Source organism: Leucopleurus acutus, assembly GCF_964270905.1.
Source record: "Leucopleurus acutus genome assembly, chromosome: 14".
Taxonomy (NCBI): Eukaryota; Metazoa; Chordata; class Mammalia; order Artiodactyla; family Delphinidae; genus Leucopleurus; species Leucopleurus acutus.
The window spans coordinates 27040388-27062025 of NC_139156.1; the positions used below are offsets into that span (position 1 = coordinate 27040388).

General features: G+C 40.9%; 1 protein-coding gene across 6 annotated transcripts in view; it reads right to left on the bottom strand.

The window, feature by feature from the left end:
- The window catches only part of BTRC (beta-transducin repeat containing E3 ubiquitin protein ligase), a 181567-nt gene extending 161588 nt beyond the window's left edge, over positions 1–19979 (bottom strand). For 3 of the 6 annotated variants that reach the window (XM_082854905.1, XM_082854904.1, XM_082854901.1), the window contains exon 1: positions 19902–19977. In XM_082854905.1, coding sequence (XP_082711031.1) covers positions 19902–19949 — 48 coding nt within the window. In that variant the 5' untranslated portion in view covers positions 19950–19977. The other 3 variants (XM_082854906.1, XM_082854902.1, XM_082854903.1) reach the window with 3 other exon arrangements.
- Positions 19980–21638: the final 1659 nt, after the last annotated feature.

The following is a 21638-nucleotide window of genomic DNA, read 5'->3' on the forward strand; positions in this document are numbered from 1 at the left end:
TGATACTGTCAGTAAGAGACAAAAGAAGTTATCACTAGTCCATTCAGCAAAACAGATGTCACTTTCCAGAGCTTTGATATTCTCCTTAAATACCCGTGAAAACAAGGACCAAAAAATATGAACTCTTATAAAAAGAGATTTATTGTATTTTTATAGCTTATTACATACCTTGTAACAATCATTTTGTTAAACGTGAATGTCAGTTTTATCTTCGGTCCCTTTTTTCCTGGCTATTTACAAGCTTTGTAAGAATTGTTCCTTAATTAGGTCTAAACATAGCTTTATATAAATGGATTCCTGGAAATAAAATGTTCAGACTTAAGGAATGATTGTTACAGAGACTGTAACAGGCCGTAAAAAAAGAATGCCACTTTAAACAAAGATTTCTTATTTTAATTAAAAAGATAATCATCAGAACATTCCTACACTTAACAGAACCATTTAAAGAAGCTTCTTTGGGAAAAAAAAATATGTAGGATCTTATGCAGGCTTCCGTGTATAATTTGTAATATATTTAAACCAAAGTCTCAGTTGATCCTATGGTATGAATTCTTTTTTTTTTTTTTTTTTTTTTTTGCGGTACGCAGGCCTCTCACCGCTGCGGCCTCTCCCGCCGCGGAGCAACAGGCTCCGGACACGCAGGCTCAGCGGCCATGGTTCACGGGCGCAGCCGCTCGGCGGCACATGGGATCCTCCCAGACCGGGGCACGAACCCGCATCCCCTGCATCAGCAGGTGGACTCCCAACCACTGCGCCACCAGGGAAGCCCTGTATGAATTCTTATATACTGTCCCTACACTTTAATGATACATTGAAAGAGAAAGAGTTCCAAATGAGATAAACATTTCTAATTCTTTTTAACATGAATGCTTTCAAAAGATTATGAGTATTTTTCCATAAGATATTGATAAAACACATTTAAGAATACTTAAACACTTTTTAACATGACCACATATAAACATATCTAGGGTCACACAGTTTATTGATGCAGTAGGTATATGTCAAGTAGAGGGACTATATCCAGTGGACTACCGTATAATCAAAGATGATACATACCTGCATAAAAGGAGTTTCTATTCTCAAACTCCGATAAAAACTGAAATAATCATTCTTATTTTCAAAACATCACACCTGGATAAGACTGGAGGGTGTGAAAAACCTTTGGAAGCATGATTTGATAAGGCAGGATTCTTTTCGATTAATTTATTTGACTTTTTTTTTTTTTTTTTTTTGCGGTTCACGGGCCTCTCACTGTTGTGGCCTCTCCCATTCCGGGACGCGCGCGGGCTCAGCAGCCATGGCTCACGGGCCCAGCCGCTCCGCAGCATGTGGGATCTTCCCGGACCGGGGCACGAACCCGTGGTCCCCTGCATCGGCAGGCGGACTCTCTACCACAGCGCCACCAGGGAAGCCCTATTTGACTTTTAAATTGTCCGTTTCTAACCTAAATTTGTTAAGTTAGGCAAGATTCCAAGAGAGAATGAAGTAGATCTTATAAGCTGTCACTATAATTAACTGCAATTTGAAAAACAGATGCATCAATATTCCTCTACTTAAGTCATTTTTTCTAAATTACACTGAATGCTACACATGAGTCACTACTTGACTGTCTATTTCTGCACCAATATATTCCTGGAAACTGCTTTAAGTGGACTATATTTTCCCAGGGAAACAAGTTCTAATCAGGAGGCTATTTCCTAACTGAGGACTTGGTATCAAAGAAAAGTACTGACACGCCTAATAACATCAAAACAAAGATTCAATAATTATAAACCTCTATCGTTATTAAAAATAAAGAAATTACACTCCACCTTCATAAAATGGGAATGACATACCAATGATCATTAAGTGTGTGTTGAAAGTGTTAAAAAAAAAAGTAACTCTTCCACATTTACTCATTAAACAAATTTGACCTTAAGCTAATAACCAACTAAAACACTAAACATTTAGTTAGCAATCATCTGGTTTGCTTCTTATAATACAGCCTTCTGCTTGGGATGATTTATGAAGAAGGAAGAAATAGAAGGGGGCCAAACATATTACTCAAGGGAATGCCTCCTTTCCTCTATCTAAATTATTTCCCTGAATAAGTAAGTTTTTCAAAATTATACCAAGAATAGGAGATCAGTAAATGTTGATAATGATCATGATGACCATGAGTATTTCTCACTTATTTTGCTTTGTTTCTAAAAACTGTAAGTAGGGACTTCCCTGGTAGTCCAGTGGTTAAGACTCCGCACTTCCACTGCAGGGGGCGCAGGTTCAATCCCTGGTTGGGGAACTAAGATCCCGCATGCTACGCGGTGCCAACAAAACAAAACTATCAGGTAATCAGATATTTTTCTTTTTCATTTGCCTATCTCCTCAGTTTAAAAGCCACAAGTGCTCTACATAAGACCAAATGCCACCAGAAAAAAACACTCTTAAGTCACTCTCTCATTCTGTCACAGGGCTTACTTGAAACTTTGTAACTAGGTTTCAAAGTACCCCTCACTTCATTGAAAAGCCATCAACATTCATTAGCACAAACTCCTTTCTAAAATATCTACAAAAAGTCTTTCATAGAATGCTAATGTTACAAAAGTCTTTCATGGAATGTTTCACAGAACGTTACATCACTCTAATGACCATTCTTCTGATTCTTCTTAGGATGACTAGCTTTTGTGTTTGAGCCCAACAGATAAAGTCATCAAGAACTGAGGTATTCACTAGGGAAATGCAAATTAAAACCACGATAAAATACTACTATATACCTATTGGAATGGCTAAAATAAAAAATACTAACAATCCCAAGTTCTGACAAGGATGGAGAACTAGAACTCTCATACACTGCTGTGGTAATGCGAAATGTTACGGCCACTCTGGCCGTATTCCATACAATGGAATACTACCAAGCAATAAAAAGGAATGAACTATTGATACATGCAACAACTTGGATGAATCATCTAAAAGGCATTATGCTGAGAGAAAGAAGTCAGTACGAAAAGATTATATATTGTATGATTCCATTAAATGACTTTCTCAAAAAGATAAAACTAAAGTGAGGGAGAATAGATCACAGCTCCCAGGAGTTAGGAAGATGGGGAGATAGTACAAGGTAGTTTTTTGGGGGATGATGGAACTGTTGTGTATCCTGATAGTGGTGGTGGTTACATGAATTCTGAGACCTGTACACTAAAAAAAAGTCAATTTTACTAAACGTTAATTTTTTAAAGAAAAAACCAAGACCAAAAACATGCACACAGCAGACATGAATAAATACACGTTTAAACAGTAAAATGGAATAGGGGTGGAATGTCTATTCAATAAACCTTGGAAATCTGTGTGAATTATTTTGAACTAGAGTTTTTTTGTTTGTTTGTTTTTGTTTTTGCGGTAGGCGGGCCTCTCACTGTTGTGGCCTCTCCTGCTGTGGAGCCTGTGGACGCGCAGGCTCAGAGGCCATGGCTCACAGGCCCCACCCTCCGTGGCATGTGGGATCTTCCCGGACTGGGGCACGAACCTGTGTCCCCTGCATTGGCAGGCGGACTCCCAACCACTGCGCCACCAGGGAAGCCCTGAACTAGAGTATTGTTGTAAAAGTATTACCACCACTATATCCTTATGGACTAGAAAGCTGCTTCACACTTTACCTCATTTAATTGTATCAATTACATCTCCCTCTGATGCTGTGGCTGATGCTGCTTTTAATCTAAGGGATGAAGATAAAAAGACCTTTTCAGACAATTTCTCACTCACCAGAAAGCCTGTGGCTTTGTGCCTCTCACTTGAGGTCAGCTTGAGGACCCTGCTCAAAAGAACAACTCTAGTCTATGTAATTGTACAAAAGACGAATCTTTCATCATAAATTTCCTTACCATTCAGTTATGCCTATTGCTTTAAGCAACACTTCAATGATTCCTCAAACTTCTCCCTTCATTCCTTGACATTACCTCAAGACATTACCTTAAGAGCACTATGAAACAACTGTTGAGGTAGTCTGTTGTCATTTATCTTCATGTATGTAATAGGGTCATGGAATATTAACAATAAAAGTAATGTTAGAACTATCCACAACTTCTTCATAGCACCAGCAGGGACTACCAGTTTATTGTGACGTGATTTTAACATACCTAGAGTGGCCACATTTGGGGGTGTTGCTATTGCTCTTCTACTAGATATATCTCTTATAAATGGCATTATCGTGTTAATTTTTCTGCCCCTATGGTTCACCAAATCCTCCAGCTGCAAACAGCACCCAGAAGTAAATTGTTTTTAGAAACCAACTTATTACTAATCGGTTGGAACTCAAAGCGATTCTAAGCCTCTGCCATGAAGTTTGTCTCATTCTGCCTTCACTGTTTTTTTCCAGCTTTACTGAGATATAACTGACATAACACTGTGCAAGTGTAAGGTGTACAACATGTTGATTTAATATATTTACATACTACAAAATGATTACCACCTGCCTCCACTCTTGAATCCAGCTGCTTCCTGCTATGTTCCCCATGTACAAGGCTTCACCTTTTACTCTGGCTCTAGCCACAATATTTCCCCCACTCCCTCTGTGTTGGTACACTGGCCAGGACACAGCAGTCTAGATATTTTGTCAAAGTGTGATCTGAAAAATATCTCTATCAGAAACACTGAGATGCCTGTTAAACATGCAGATTCTTGAGGTCTACTAAATTAAGTGGAGGGAAGAGGAGCTGAGAATCTGCACTACATGTTAACATGCTCTCCAAATAATAAAGTATAGTACTACTGCAGTGGGCACTAATGAGTAGACTGAATTCTTTAGTTCCTTGCTGGGTATTCCAGTTCTGTTTTTGAGCCCAAACTTGAAACAGATTTGCTGCCTCTTTTCAGTACTCACTGATGTTGTCTGCCTACTGAATCTCCCCAGAATATCTGCACCCAGACTCCTTGTCACTATTTTCCCCTCTGAAATTATATCCTGCCCTTCTAAACTTCTCTGAGTCCCCAAATCTGCTTGGATATTCATCTGCTTGGTTCCCCACCAGGGAAACCCTATATGTATATCTTAAATTTAGTCTCCTTATTAAAGTTAGGGACTATTCCAATATCTTTACCCACCAAATACTTGTTTTGCCATACCTACTGCTATGGCAACCTTCCCTTTAACTAATCGCCCTGAACACGCCTGACACCAGCCATATTTTACTCTTCTCCTTTCTCTTTTTCTTTTCTCCTAGCCTACTCCAGGCAAACCTTACTCACTGTATCTCCAGAATATTCCTTGAATATCTTTCCTTCTTTCCATACCAACTGCCCTAGCTCAAGCCCACGTGGCTTCTTGCTTAGACTATTACATAGTCTTTAAGCAGCCTCCCTGCCTGTCTGTTCCCCCCCCCTTCCCTAGTCCAATCCACTCAAAGTCAAATAACTAAAGTGGTATTCTAATCTTCTTTGTTGTTATTGCCCCCAGTGGGAATCAGATTCAGACATAAATTATAGACCTTTCAGAAAAAAGTACTCCCATGTGTTTATACTGAATGGAGGTCATGGAGCTCGGGTTTAAAAAACCTTTACACTCAACAACAGAAAATTAAATTTTAAAAATAGCATCTAAAAACACCAAATACCTGGAATAAATCTAACAAAAGATATATAAAGGCCCCTACACAGAGAAATTACAGACCCCAAAAATGGAAAGATATACCATTTTCATAGATTATAAAATTCAATAGTGTTAAGATCTCAGTTCTCCCCAAACTTATATATAGATTCAATGCAATTCCAATAAAAGTTATAGGAGGATGTTTTGTGGAAATTAAGCTGATTCCAATATATACGGACATGCAAAAGCTGAGGGACATTCAGTATCCAATATCAAGAATTGGTATAAAAATATAGTAATTAAGAAAGTATGATATTGGCACAAGGATAAATAGACCACTGGAACAGAAAAGTCCTGTAAACAAGCCCACACACATATATAGACAGGTGGTATATGACAAAAGTGACCATGCAACGCAACAGATGAAAAACAAAACAAAACTGAATTCTGTCCTCTACCTCACATCAAACATAAAAATTCCAGACAGACTGTACATCTAAATGTAAAAGGTAAAATATTCATGGAAAAGACTCTGACAAGTACAGGTTTCTGGTAACTGACTATACTGCTGAACTGAATGAATAAGCATTTTCAGAACTCTGATGGAAAACTGATGAATTCATAAAAGTGCTAACAAAAGATCAAGATAAAAAAAAATTAAGCGTTTTGGGGTCTTGAAGAGATACTTGTAGACCCATGTTCATAGCAGCATTATTCACGATAGCCAAAAGGTAAAAGTATCCCAAGTGTCTGGCAAGAGATGAATGGACAAACAAAATGTGATGTATACATACAACGGAATATTATTCAGCCTTAAAAAAGAAGGAAATTCTGGGCTTCCCTGGTGGCGCAGTGGTTGAGAGTCCGCCTGCCGACGCAGGGGACACAGGTTTGTGCCCTGGTCCGGGAAGATCCCACATGCTGTGGAGTGGAAAGGCCCGTGAGCCATGGCTGCTGAGCCTGTGCGTCCGGAGCCTGTGCTCCGCAACGGGAGAGGCCACGGCAGTGAGAGGCCCGCGTACGGCAAAAAAAAAAAAAAAAGAAGGAAATTCTGACACATGCCTTAACATGGATGAACCTTGAGAACATTATGCTAAGAAAAATAAGCCAGTCACAAAAAGACAAATACTGTATGGTGCCACATTTATGAGGTATCTAGAGTAGTCACATTCATAGAAACAAAGTAGAATGGCAGTTGCCAGGGACTGAAGGCAACTGAATGGCAATTGCCAGGGACTGTTTAATGGGTACAGAGTTTCAGTTTTACAAAGTGAAAAATCTGTATTCAGTTTAGTGAGGGTCAAGGAAAACAAGTGTGTACATGAGATGGGATGGAGGGATCTGCAGTGACCTACAGCAGGATGTCAGAACCCTAGCAGGATAAAGAGAATGTCTATACAGGAATACGGCAGCCTTAGTAGCCCTGCACAAGGTGCTCAAGTCCAAATGGAGTGAGGAGAGCAACCTAGTGCACAGTATCAGAGCCTGAAATGAGAAGGGTCTTCTAACGGGGGCTAGGGGCAGCAGCCTAATATGGGATTTTGGAGACTGATAAGGTGAGGATGGCATCCACATGATGGGTGTCAGGAACAGCAGCAACAGGAGAGACTGGTCACATACAGGGGGGATTGATTAAGAAATTATGTTGAAAAAAAAAAGAAATTATGTTGAGGATAATGAGAGCCAACTTACTAACAGAAAAGGGAGTTACAATTATGGAAAGCAAATTATTGGATAAACCCTGTTGTGTTAGACTAGAATTGGAGATACCTGTGTGAACTCATGGTTTCAAATAAATATGTAGATAAAATTAAAATAGCAATACGTGTGTGCACACGTGTGTGTATGCACATTTACACATACATATATTCCCTATCTCTGTCCAGTGAGAGGACTTGGGAGCAGTGACACCCAATAGCAATGTGTATACCTAACACCCAGATATTGACTTCTATATATCATTCTCTACTAAAAGAAACCGGAAAAAAAAAGAGAAATCACTGATTCCAGGGCTGGGGGAAAAAAGTACAATGTTCAAAGAATGACAGAAATACATAACAAAGACAAAGAAAGCAGTTTGAAAGCACTCTCACTGGCCAAACAGGGAACAATTTAAGTGTCAAAAGAAATAATGATTGGGCTTCCCTGGTGGCACAGTGGTTAAGAATCTGCCTGCCAATGCAATGGACACAGGTTCAAGCCCTGGTCCGGGAAGATCCCGCATGCTGCGGAGCAACAAAGCCCGTGCACCACAACTACTGAGCCTACGCTCTAGAGCCCGCGAGCCACAACTACTGAGCCCACGTGCTGCAACTACTGAAGCCCACATGCCAAGAGCCCGTGCTCCACAACAAGAGAAGCCGCCACAATGAGAAGCCCACGCACCTAAACGAAGAGTAGCCCCCACTTGCCGCAACTAGAGAAAGCCCGCGTGCAGCAACGAAGACCCAACACAGCCAAAAAAAAAAAGAAATTAAAAAAAAAGAGTAGTAGGCAATAAGTAAAAGATAGTATTATAACCCATCAAATAAAACAGGAATTCATAAACTCATTCTGTTAAAAATAGATTGAAAATCTAATGAAGAATAAGATAGTTACATGGTTTCAAAGTACCTTCCCACAAGATACTTACTACAAAAACATTAGCTTTAAAGAAGAAACTGGCAGGTGCCACTTTAATCAAGTAAAAAAAGTTGTAAGACAAACAAAAATTATGTGTCACCCAACAGGAGGCAATAAGTAAAATAAAGCAACACTTCTGTGGTATTTCTGCCAAAAATACAGGACCAAATCTAATCATGAGGAAACATCATCAGATAAACCCAAATTGAGGAATCATCTACAAAATAACTAGCCTATAATCTTCAAAAGTGCCATAGTCATGAAAGTTAAAGACAGGAACCGTTCCAGACTGAAGGAGACTAAGGAGACATGACAACTAATTTCAGTACGTGATTCTGAATTAGACTCTTTTGTTATAAAGAACATTACTAGAGGGACTTCCCTGGTGGCGCAGTGGATAAGACTTCGCACTCCCAATGCCGGGGGCCCAGGTTCCATCCCTGGTCAGGGAACTAGATCCCATATGCATGCCACAACTAAGAGTTTGCATGCCACAACTAAGGAGCCTGTGTACTGCAACTAAGGAGCCCTCTGCCACAACTAAGGAGCCCATGTGCTGCAGCTAAGGAGCTGGAGAGCTGCAACTAAGGAGCCCGCCTGCCGAAACGAAGACCCTGTGTAAGCAAATAAATAAATATTTTTTAAAAAAAGAACATTATTAGAACAACTGGCAAAGTTTGAATGGGGTCTAAGGGGTTAGATCTGTAATTGTACTGTATGTTAATTTCTGAATTTTGATGGTTGTCTTATATAGAATGTCCTTGTTTGCAGAAAATATACACTAAAGCATTTGGTGATGATGTGACAACTTACTCTCAAATGATTCAGGAAAAAGTATCATTTGTGTTGTACTTGAAACTTTTCTGTAATTCTGAGTTGATTCAAAATAAAATATTAAGAGAAAGAGAAAGAATTGCACTGGTAGTTACCAAACACTAAAAATAAATATAGTGATGTTATATGTATGTGTATTTTATCCACAAACAGACACCCCAATTAGGTTAACTATCTTAAGAGAGACTATTAATTTGCCATGGCTACTTTAAAAAAGTACCACATACTTAGTGGCTTAAAGCAACATTAATTTATTATTTGACAGTCCTGTAGTTCTGAAGTCTGAAATGGGTCTCACTGAGCCGAAAATCAAGGCCTCAGCGGGGATATGTTCTTTTCTGGAGGCTTAGCTTTTCCTTTCCTGCTTCTAGAAGCTGCTCACATTCCTTGGCTCAGGGCTCTCTTACGGCATCTTCAAAATCAGCAACAGTGGATTGAGTTCTCACACGTCATCACTATGACCTCCTCTTCAGCCTCCCTCTTACACATTTAGGGTCCCTTGTGATTACAATGAGCCCAACCTGGATTATCCAGGACAATCTCCCTATTTTAAAGTCAGCTGAGGGACTTCCCTGGCGGTCCAGTGGTTAAGACTCTACACTTCCACTGCAGGGGGCACGGGTTCAATCCCTGGTCAGGGAACTAAGATCCCACACGCTGCGTGGTATGGTAAAAAATTAAAAATAAAGTCAGCTGATTAGCAACCAAATTCCATCTGTTACCTTAACTCCCCTTTGCCCTGTAATTTAACATATTCACAGGTTCTTGGGATTAGACTGTCTATCTTGGGTGGGGGGTGGGGGGAAGGCATTATTTTGCCTACCTCAAAGAGTTTCCTTTATTCTGAGAGTATGTGTTTTCTACTTCTGTGGCATTAAAAATCTCCTTCGTTCATTTATAAAATGGTGCTGACAGTGGTGCTTCTTCTTCAAGTATTGGTTGTGTAAGAAAAAAAAACGTTAACCCTGTAAATCCTGTGTAGGTATTTTGTAGTCTCAAAATCTTGTGACTTTTTTACTGATCTCTTAAATGAAAAAAATCTGAAAACAAACACACATTCCTACAAAAGAACCATATATTTGTTGAAAGATTTGTATTGTATTTTTCAGAATATAGGGAATAGATCAACAAGAAAAAGGCAGACAATCCAATTTAAAAAAAAAAAATGACCAAGGCATGAACAGACACTTCAAAAAAGAGGATATCTAAACAGCCAGTAAACCTAAAAAAGCCAAAAACCTCAATAATCTTTTTAGGTGCTTGATTACAGCAGTCATTAGGGAAATGCAAATTAAAACAGTCAAATAATACCATTCACCCACTAGTATGGCTGAAGTGAAAAAAGACAGTAGCAAGTAAATGTTACAAGAATGTACAGCAACTGGAACTCATATGGTGCTGTAGAAAGTATGAAATGGAAAAAATTCATAGACTCTACTAAAGCTAAACATTTTTCATACCCTATGACCCAGCAATTCCACTCCTAGGTATATACCCAACAGAAATATGTACATACGTACAAGAAAAGACACGTACAAGATTATTCATAATAGCACAATTCACAGTAACCCAAAACTGGAAATAACCCAAACATCCATCAACAATAAAATGGCTAAAAATTTGAAGTATATTCACACAGTGGAATACTGCATAGCAATAAAAATGAACATACTACACCTAACACAGCAACCTGAATGAATCTTCTTATGTGGGACAAAAGATGCCAGACACTAGAGAATATATACTGGAGTGATTCCATTTATGTGAAGTTAAATACCAGTAAAGGCAAAAACTAATCTACAAATATAAGATAATAGTTACACAGAAGTGACCACTGGGTAAACATTCAATGAGCTGTATACTTATGATTTCTTTTAAAAGTATACTTATTTTACTTCAATAAAAGCTTATATAGACACATACCAAGTACACTATAATATTATTCTTAAATACAAACTGGATTCAGTCCAAACTCCCTAGGCTCCCAATCTATCTTTTCCTTCTTGTCTGCTATTCACCTTATGTTCAAATCATACACATCTACTCACACTGTGCTGGCCGTCTCCTGATCTTCTGGCCTCTACCTAAACTACGCCCTCTTCCTGGAACTTCCCACTTCAGAAACAAGTCTGTCAAAATCTATCTATTCCACAAGTCCAATATGAAGCTCTCTTCTTCAAACCTTCCAAAGATCTTTCCAGTTAAAACTAATTTCCCCTCCCTTAACTTCTATAGCACTTTGTGCCTCTATTTTGGCACTTACCAAAGTGTGCCTTAAGAGATATTTATAAATGCCTATCTTCTCAACAGACTGTGAAGTTCTAGAGAAGACAGCAGTTTTATAATACTTAACTTTGTGTCTTCATCCCCTCCTGCCCCCATAACCAGTTCCCTCCACGTGTAACATAATGTTTTGCACTCGGTTTATGTTTATATTTTTATCAAATCACACGGCATGCCTCGTTTTCAGTTGTCAACTCACTCGTTTTGTCAAGTACTACTTAACAGGAAAATGCAGTGCTCCAGCACAATTTAGGACCATAGAGTTCTAAATTTCCAATGAAAACTTGGATACATATAGGAGTTTAAGTAGCATAATTTATCAATTAACACATTATACATGGCAATTTACAATTTAAAATGGAGGGGGGGGAGAAAGAGAGAAAGAGAGACCCTTCTTAACTAGGTAAGACTAACAATTAAGACTTTTCAGTTAAGAAAATGAGCTCAGAGTCAGTTGTCTATTCAAGCCACCACTGTCAGTCCACTGGCCAGTACACTTGCTACACTGTAGTCCATGATCAAGTGCAGGTCTTCATTTGGGGTACTTCTTTTATAAAGTATACATTAAATATATTAAACTTTAATTTTTCTGATTAAAAACAATACATATTCACCATCAAAAATGTAGAAAACATTAAGGAATATATAGAAAAGTCGGGGCTTCCCTGGTGGTGCAGTGGTTGAGAATCTGCCTGTTAATGCAGGGGACACAGGTTCGAGCCCTGGTCTGGGAGGATCCCACATGCCGCGGAGCAACTAGGCCCGTGAGCCACAACTACTGAGCTCGCGCATCTGGAGCCTGCGCTCCGCAACAAGAGAGGCCGTGAATAGTGAGAGGCCCACGCACCGTGATGAAGAGTGGCCTCCGCCTGCCGCAGCTAGAGAAAGCCCTCGCACAGAAACGAAGACCCGACACAGCAAAAATAAATTAATTAATTAATAAACTCCTACCCCCAACATCTTCTTAAAAAAAAAAAAAAGAAAAGAAAAAGAAAAGAAAAATCACCTAAGTGATGCTTTTTTTGTGTGTTTCCTAATACATCTTCAGATGCCAAATATTTTGAAATATTACCCATAATCTAGCATTTCACAAAAAGCACATTAACAGTTTAGTGTAGTACTTGCTAAGAAGTACAAGGATTTACATATCCATGCTGCAAAAACATTATCCACATGCTACAATTCTGTTTCCATGACTTTTCAGTGAAAGCCTGAAAGTCCCCCAGACATCAGAAAATATCGTTGCAGCCTTAAGTTTACGTTCAGAGAAGGAGTTTAAGAGTGCTGAACGTAATACCAAGGGCATTATGTATGACCTTGATTCAAATTCTGTTACAGTTCAAATTCTGTTACAAATGCTACTCGAGTGACATCAACCTTACCCTTCCCAAGTACAGAAAAAAAGAATTGTGATACTGATGAACTTTCCAGGGCATCACTGTGGATTAAAGTCAAGATTCTGATTATTTCTTTACACTTTTTTTTTTCTACATGACATAATACAAAGACACCTGCTGTATTAAATTGTGATTCTGGAAGTATCCAACCAATAGGTGTTGTTCAGTAACCAAAATGTGAAAGTGCTAGTCAGAATAGTGCCAACAAGGGAGAGCAGAAAGAAAGCACAATAGTTGTAATAGTAAGCATTTTATCATTCTTCTATAAATCAAGTATACTAGGTTATTATTACTATAGTAAATTATTGTGCAAGTTGCTCTCTCTTCCACTCCTTCTATGGGCAGAGTATACTTTCCCATCTCTTGACTTGACCATGTGATTTACTTTGGTTAATGGAATATCAACTGGTATAATACAACCAATGATTGAAAGGCACTTGAACAACTGGGCTTGCTCTTTTGTGCCTCTACTATAGCTATGAGGACAGCTCTGCCTGGGAAGTCACTGCCTCTACAGTCTGAGTCCCAGAATAACATGTGGAACAGTCCTGAGTGAGCAGCCAAATCCAGAGTGACCCAACAAAATTCAGTCTATGTCATCCAATATTCAGCAAATCCACATATTCATGAGAATAAATAACTATCATCGTATTGCCATGACATTTTGTGGGTCTTTATTACTCAGCAATAGCCAATTGATACAATGATACCGTGACAACTCCGTTTCCTCAGTAATTCAAATGATCAGAAATCTATATATAGGGCTTCCCTGGTGACGCAGTGGTTGAGAGTCCGCCTGCCGATGCAGGGGACACGGGTTCGTGCCCCGGTCCGGGAAGATCCCAGATGCCGCGGAGCGGCTGGACCCATGAGCCATGGCCACTGAGCCTGTGCGTCCGGAGCCTGTGCGCCACAACGGGAGAGGCCACAGCAGTGAGAGGCCCGCGTACCGCAAAAAAAAAAAAAAAAAAAGGTAAAATAAAATAAAATAAATCTATATATAAGTCTGGACGGTAACTCTCCACTCTGGCCCATCGGACCAGCAAAGAAATGTGCCATCATATTCCATTGTTTCTCTGCTCTTCAAGGATGAAACACAGTGCAAATGAGGGTTTCAAGTCAGACTGCCTGGGTTTGATCTCAGGCTTCTTGCTAAGCAGAGAGACTTTGTGCAAGTTACTTAACCTCCCTGGAATCAGTTTCCTCATCTGAAAATGGGAGTAACAATAGTACTGAATCTATCTTACAGGATTATTGGGAAGATTAAATGAAATAATAGTATATGTAAAGAATTTAGAATAGCAAACAGTAAACACTAAGTAAATACATATTAGCTATTCATGGCTGATCATATTTTTAAAAAAAACAAAGAAAAATAAATAAACACAACCCTCCCATTTCTACTGTGGTTATCCTATTATTGACACAGACAGAGTCAGGTCAGGTCAGCCACAAGCCTAGGAATAGGAAGGCAAGTATACCCTGAAGGGAGAGCCAAATCTCAGAAAGGAGCAAGACCTCAGAAGGAAGTTCCAACTCAAAGCGTTCACCTTAAGCAGGCAGGAATTCTCTCCCAGCTCTGTGGCTTTTGCTCCCCTGCTCCCCATCCTCACCCTGGCCACATACAAAGGCAATCCAGGAACTATGATTGTAGTGCCCCAGAGAACAAATCATATTCTTAGTTCAAAATTACTCTCAGTATCTATTCTTCTGTTGTTATCTCTGAGTCTTCTGTAAAATGTTCTAGCTCTGTTTTCAATCAGGCTTCAGAAATCTAAAGGGAATTATCCAGAGATTCCCCAGGACAAGGTGAATCTTACGGAATACTAGTTGAAATGGTAAGATCAGGTGGACCTTTCCCATAGAGATTTTCCCCTCCTCCACTGCCAATGTTAGGATGCTGGGATTGATTTATTAAGGAAGAAAGCAGTTTTCTTTATAGTGACCAAGTTGTTAAACATTGGTAAATATTTTCTACTTTATCCACAGTGAGTTTTTATTATATACATTTAGAAAGCACCTTCATGCTGTATTAAAATATTGCTAGAAAGCACATGGTATTTTAAAATATTTTAATACCACAAAGATCCTTTTTTCTTTCTTCATTCTCATTCGTTTTTTAATTGTAATGCCATTTACCACAAATAATTTTATCTATACATGATCAAGATCTTGCATAATGTACCATCTCCCTTTAGAAAGGGAAAAAAATTCTTAACCGGTTATTTTCTTTTAGGATTTAAACAATACACAAAAAATATAGAATAACAAGTAGTCTCCTTTGAAAGTTCATTTTCTAATTTAGCAATAAAAAATTTCTGGCAGGGCTTCCCTGGTGGTTCAGTGGTTGAGAGTCCGCCTGCTGATGCAGGGGACACGGGTTCATGCCCCGGTCTGGGAGGATCCCACATGCTGCGGAGCGGCTGGGCCCATGAGCCATGGCCGCTGAGCCTGCGCGTCCGGAGCCTGTGCTCCGCAACGGGAGAGGCCACAACAGTGACAGGCCCACGTGGCGCAAAAAAAAAAAAAAAAATTTCTGGCAATCAAAGTAGAAGAATTTTTACTCCAATCTAATAATTCACTTCCAATAATTTATTATGTACATTACAAACATGAATCAAGAAAATGAATGCAGAGAATTATCATTAATTTGTAATTCCATACCCCAATACCTATATGAGTATTCAGAAAAGAAACTGAAGGCTAATTTAAATTGAGAACAGGTAACAGATATATAGAAATTCTGACAAACTAAGAACTAGTTTCAAATGTCCATCCAACCAGCTGGTAATCAATCTCACTTTTTAAAGAAAAGCCCAACATAGTGAGAAATCTGAATACTTATTTTAAAATGCAGTTTCTTGCTTTTAGATACATATGGTTCTCAGGCAAAAAAGAAAAGTTCCTGAATCCTATCAATTCATCCAGTATTATCTCTACAGTAACATTATTAAGACAAGTCATGCAGGAGATCATGTTAGCTCCTTAAGAAGTTAACCTCAAAAAAGAGATGCCTCCAAAGCATTCCTAGCGTTATTACCCACAAATCTGGCTGATCCCATTTGTATTTTTATCCTGAGCATCCAACTAGAATAGCATCTGTGGTAGCCAGTCTCAAAAGGGCATGGCCCCCAGCAGTTTCTCTCTGTTTATGCATACCTCTCTTCTTGTCTACAGGTAGAGATTATTTTCCCTCCCTCTGACTCTGGGCTGGCCTTGACTGTCTTTGACCAATGGCAGCATTCTCGACTCCCAAACCTAGGACTTAGGAGAATTGGCTGACTGGTTTCTATTTCCTATCTCCTGGAATGCTCCTTCTTAGACACCAGGCATCATGCTTTAAGGAAATTGAAAGGCCATTTAGAGAAAGGAGGCCCACATAAAGTAGGACAGAAGGCATTACTGCTAGCTGAACTTTCATCCAGTGGCCAGCCATGACAGAAGGTGGCCATTTTGAACATTCCAGAAACGCTGGCACCCCAGCCAACACCAAGTGAAACAGAAAATGCATCAGTCAACCACAGATTTATCTTTGTTACACAGCAAGTTACCCTTTACACTTTCACTTATCTTTCAATTCTTTAAAAAACTATTTTATATGTCCTAAAATTATTTCATGCATGCGTCAAATTTTCCCAGTTCTAAGATCCTGGGATTGGTTTATCCTGTCCATTTAAAAATAAACTTCAAGGACTTCCCTGGTGGTGCAGTGGTTAAGAATCTGCCTGCCAATGCAGGAGACACGGGTTCGAGCCCTGCCCCGGGAAGATCCCACATGCCGCGGAGCAACTACGCCCGTGCGCCACAACTACTAAGCCTGTGCTCTAGAGCCCACGAGCCACAACTACTGAGCCTGTGTGTCACAACTACTGAAGCCCGTGTACCCAGAGCCCATGTTCCACAACGAGAAGCCACCACAATGAGAAGCCCATGCACCACAACGAAGAGTAGCCCCCACTCGCCACAACTAGGGAAAGCCCGCGTGCAGCAACGAAGACGCAATGCAGCCAAAAATAAAAACAAAACAAACAAAAAATCTTCAAATTCATCCCTCAACTTGTCATATAGACAGGTAGGATACAGAAGGATAGACAGATAGATATATCTCAAAAATCCAAAGGTAAACTTTAAGTCTAGACCATGTGTGAATTATGGTCAAATCTGAATTACCAGTCTCATTGATAAGATTTTATTATAAAATTTCTAATCAAAGTACTATGTCAATATAATAATGAACAAAATTCATGAAAGAGAATATCATTTCATGTTGCTTTTTTAAACAAATTTTACATTTTCTTTTTTTTTTTTTTTAGCGGTACGCGGGCCTCTCACTGTTGTGGCCTCTCCTGTTGCGGAGCACAGGCTCCGTACATGCAGGCTCAGCGGCCATGGCTCACAGGCCCAGTTGCTCCACAGCATGTGGGATCTTCCTGGACCAGGGCACGAACCCGTGTACCCTGCATTGGCAGGTGGACTCTCAACCACTGCGCCACCAGGGAAGCCCTACATTTTCTTAAACAGTGGAAATCAGGCATCGGTATAAAAATTATCATTCACAACTCACAACTGAAGGAAGGGATAAGGACAAAATAAAGCCAAATACTATCAACAACTTCAATTTTATTAAAAGGATAATCCTTGCATGTGTACTGTGCACTAATTACTAGGTGCAAACACAAATAAAATATCTTCCTATCTCAACTGACTAAGGAAACAGACATGTTATAACAGGGTAAATGGGACCAAAGGCAAGTTGTGACTTAGATTCATAATAAGACTGTTACTGAGCTAAAAAGGAATACAAAATCTCTAACTCTCTGTTCTGTTTCAGTTATTAAGGTGTCATTCTTTTTTTTTTTTCTTTTTTTGCGGTACGCGGGCCTCTCACTGTTGTGGCCTCTCCCGTTGCGGAGCACAGGCTCCGGACGTGCAGGCTCAGCGGCCATGGCTCACGGGCCTAGCCGCTCTGCGGCATGTGGGATCTTCCCGGACCGGGGCACGAACCCGTGTCCCCTGCATCGGCAGGCGTACTCTCAACCACCGTGCCACCAGGGAAGCCCTAAGGTGTCATTCTTGGTGACCCTCTTCCAGTTGGCCTTTGCTCAAACAGCAGCCACAATAGCAGGCAAGGTCAAAAATGAAAGTAACTATTGTAAAACTGAAGAAGAATTGGTTTCTCCCTATGGAAACTGACTCAACATTTAATAATGTGTGGCGTCCCAAAAGCTGTAAACTACTACATGGCCATCTCTAGCTCAACTTTAACTCAATCAGGAGACCATTATCAAAACAACTCACTGGTGCCAAGCAGAGATCAATTGGTTGAAAATGTTCCTAGGCTGACGTCTAATGGGGAGTAAAGAAGATGATCTCATAATGTCTCTTTATGATCTTTAAACCACATTATTCCATAAACCTGATACATGTCAAGATTAGGATTGAGTCAATCTCTAAGCAGGAAAACAAAAATAAGCAACTGCCACTTTTCTGACTCAAATCTAGAAGCTGGCTGTAGATACAAAGCAACTTCCTCTCACTTCTATAGTCCAAAAAAATTTCAAAGCCTCTTCTTAATATTTTAGAATTTCAACATTTGGTAGAAACTCAAGAACCTTCTTCAGGCCTAACAGAATTTTATTAAAGATACACTTGAACTTTAGTTAGGTGTTTCTGAAAGTACTAATACAAAGTAAGTAAAGTCATAGTAAATTTGACCAGTATTCTTGTAAATGGGGCAGTTTAAAGCCTAAATTCAATTAGGTTAATGTCCATGTTTGTTTAAATTTGGGTATCTCAGGCAAAGACACAAAATAACTGACAAAAGAAATAAGATTTGGAGTGACAGGTTACAATTACTTCTGGAAAAAGCAAAACTAGACTGCAAGTAATATCAACGTCTCTATGTCCACCTGCTAAGACAGAAGTAAGTCTATGCATCCCATCATTCTGTAACCACAAAGTCTGGTTTTACAACTAGGATATACAAATGAAGCATCAGATTAAAAGCATCAAATATCAGACTCCACAAATTTGCCAAACATACACATATCAAAAACAGAAAAGCATGATTCAAAGTTAAAGAACTAGATTCCAAAGGATTTAAACACACCCACAAAATCCAGTCCAAGTTCATATTGTGCTTCAACCTAAAACTCAAAACTACCAATCCTGACATCAGCCATTCCTCACTACCTGCATTCCCCTTTTATCTCCTGAATTTCTCCATTGATCTTATCACTTCTTATGGGTCTTTGGATTCTCCATGGCCTTTCCTTTCCCAGAAAGTAGCACAGCATCCGGTCCCCTCATTTTACTATCTCTACAATTTAGCACTAAGTTTTGTTTTACCCTATTAGTTATTAATTTTGCCCCTAATCTCCTGTACCTAGGTTTCCCCAGCCAATGAACCTCTCCTGTCTTCTCCTTTCAAACTAGAGGATGTAGCCCCTTTCCTGATATTTGTAATTCTGGTTCCTAGTCAACCCCCTTCCATTCTCAGAGACTGTCATCATAGCGCTAGATCCCCATCCCCAGTCCTTTTCTTCCTAAGTAAGGCCTAGTCCTTTCCAGAGTTTGTCAACATTAGTTTGGCCAACCTGGAATTGTACCCTGAAGGCAAAGGCTATCTCTCCCACCTAACTCTACAAATCTGTCTCCCACCAGCCCTGTCTTTCTCTCCTCTAACCTTGGATCCAGCTGCATCCAGCGCTGCCCGTTTCCCACCCACCTCCCACTCCCAATATCTCTCCTCCCACTATCCCGCGCTCCCCTTCCCCACTCCTGAATGCACCTCTTCTCCCGGGCCTCACCCGTAACCCTCACACAAGGAAGGCCCTGCCAGCGGCCTCACGGCGTCTCTCCTCCTGGCTTCCTCCGCTCTTCAGTAACTGTCCCTACGCCCCTTTCCCTCCAGGGCCCTGCGCGCCGCCCAGAGCCCCCTCCCCGATTAAGCTCCTGCTGTAACTTGGCCTCTCATCCACAAGATGGCGGAGCTGCTGCCCCCCACCTCCGGGTCCTCTCCGCAACCCCTCCTACCTCCCAGGAACTCCCGTCCCGTCCCTTCAGCCGCCTCCGCCCTCGGCCCCGGCCTCGGCCCAGGGTCCCGCTGCCCCCTCCTCCAGCGGGATGGCGGCCCAGACCCGAGCCTGAGCGACGCCGCCAACGCCACCGCCTCCACCGTTCCCCGGCCTGCACATTCTCCTCACCATAAACTTGAGCGCTTTTTCCTGCAGCACCGCCTCGGCCGGGTCCATGCTCGTCAACGGCCACCGAGTCCGCACTCCGCCGGGGCCGCCCCCTTGGTGCCAGGCCGCAACCAACGCAGAGCCCGGATCCCGCCTCCTCTTCCTTCTCCCCGCCCTCTTACCTCTCAGGCACCCGCAGGGGGGCCAGGGAGGATCAGCTGTTCCGTGCGCGTGCGTGAGCCCCCTGGCTCACGGGATTTGTAGTTCTGGGACTTCCCGCCGGAAAAAATGAGGCCACACCGCGAACTGCAACTCCCGCGGTTCACTGCGGTAGGGTCGCGGTGGCTGACAAGCCTCATCTAGACAACGGGCAGTCAAGTAGAGAATCAGCGTATGGGAATCGTAGTTTACAGCTTCTAGGGCTGGGAAATGGGAGGGGCATCGGTGTCTCCGTGGTTACCGAGCGACGCCAGTGGCGTCTTGCCTGGCAATTGATATCAAGATGGCGACCAGTGCCTCACCTGTAGCCCAAGTACTGGAAAAAACTGTGAGAGGACAAAGGCCCTAGGGCCTCCCTAACTGTGGTTGTAGAAAACTGGACGCCCCCAAAATTCATATGTCTGGCGTCTGCGGGACGGATTTCAACCTAGAGGCGTTTGGCCTATGGGCACCTAGCAGCACCTTATAGACTAATGCAGAATTTCAAGGTCCTCCTAAGTCATCGCCGCACATTTCTGCCTGTCACCTTATTCTAATCCACAGTAAATCAGGGCCGAATAGAACTCGGCTCAGGAAATTCTCGGGTGTTTAGCACTCAGAAACCATGGCCTCTACTGCTAACCCTGAGATGTAAGCCCTGCGTTAAGGGTTAAATGGGTACTTGCAAAAGGCCTTTAATGGTGGAATATAATGGCCATCCAATAAATAAAGCATGTAAGTATTTAGTTTGGCCTTAAAAGGGACAGTACGAATTTATTTTGGAAATTGGGTTTAACCTAAGTGGAAAAAACACTAGGGTTGGGCTAAAAGTGATACGCTGTACAAAATATCTGAGTTTATAAAATAAGTGAATTAGGGAAATACCTTTTCGGTTATAAGGAAATTTTCCATTGTAAACTATTTTATTCATTCTTTCATTCAACAAACAGCATATAACCGTGTGCAGACATTGTGCCAAGAGATGGGGGGGATTCAGTAGTGAACGCAATAGACCCAGTCTTATGGAGCTTACATTTCTAGTATGTTGATACTTTGTCCTACTCATCCCTACATCCTCAGAACTCAGCACAATACCTAATACATAATAGACTTTAAGTTAATAAAAAGTTTTACTCTTGAATTAAAAAAAAAAGTTTTACACTACTGCAAAATGAAGACTCAAAACTCATTCATATGAAAACTACCTGCAACTTCTCATAGGACTAAGGCAGTATGTGACATGGTTGCCAAAAAAGCTAAAGCAATCCTAGGCAGCTTGAAGAGACTAGTGTCTGGGGAATAGAGTTTTATGGTTTTACTCTGTTTTAAAGCACTAAGACCATACCTGGAGTACTTTGTGGGGTTTTTGCTTTGTTTTAATTTAATTTTTTATATAAATTTATTTGTGGCTGCATCGGGTCTTCATTGCTGCGTGCAGGCGTTCTCTATTTGCGGCGAGTGGGGTCTACTCTGTTGCAGTGCCCGGGCTTCTCATTGCGGTGGTTTCTCTTGTTGCAGAGCATGGGCCCTACCCACACAGGTTCAGTGGTTGTGGCACGT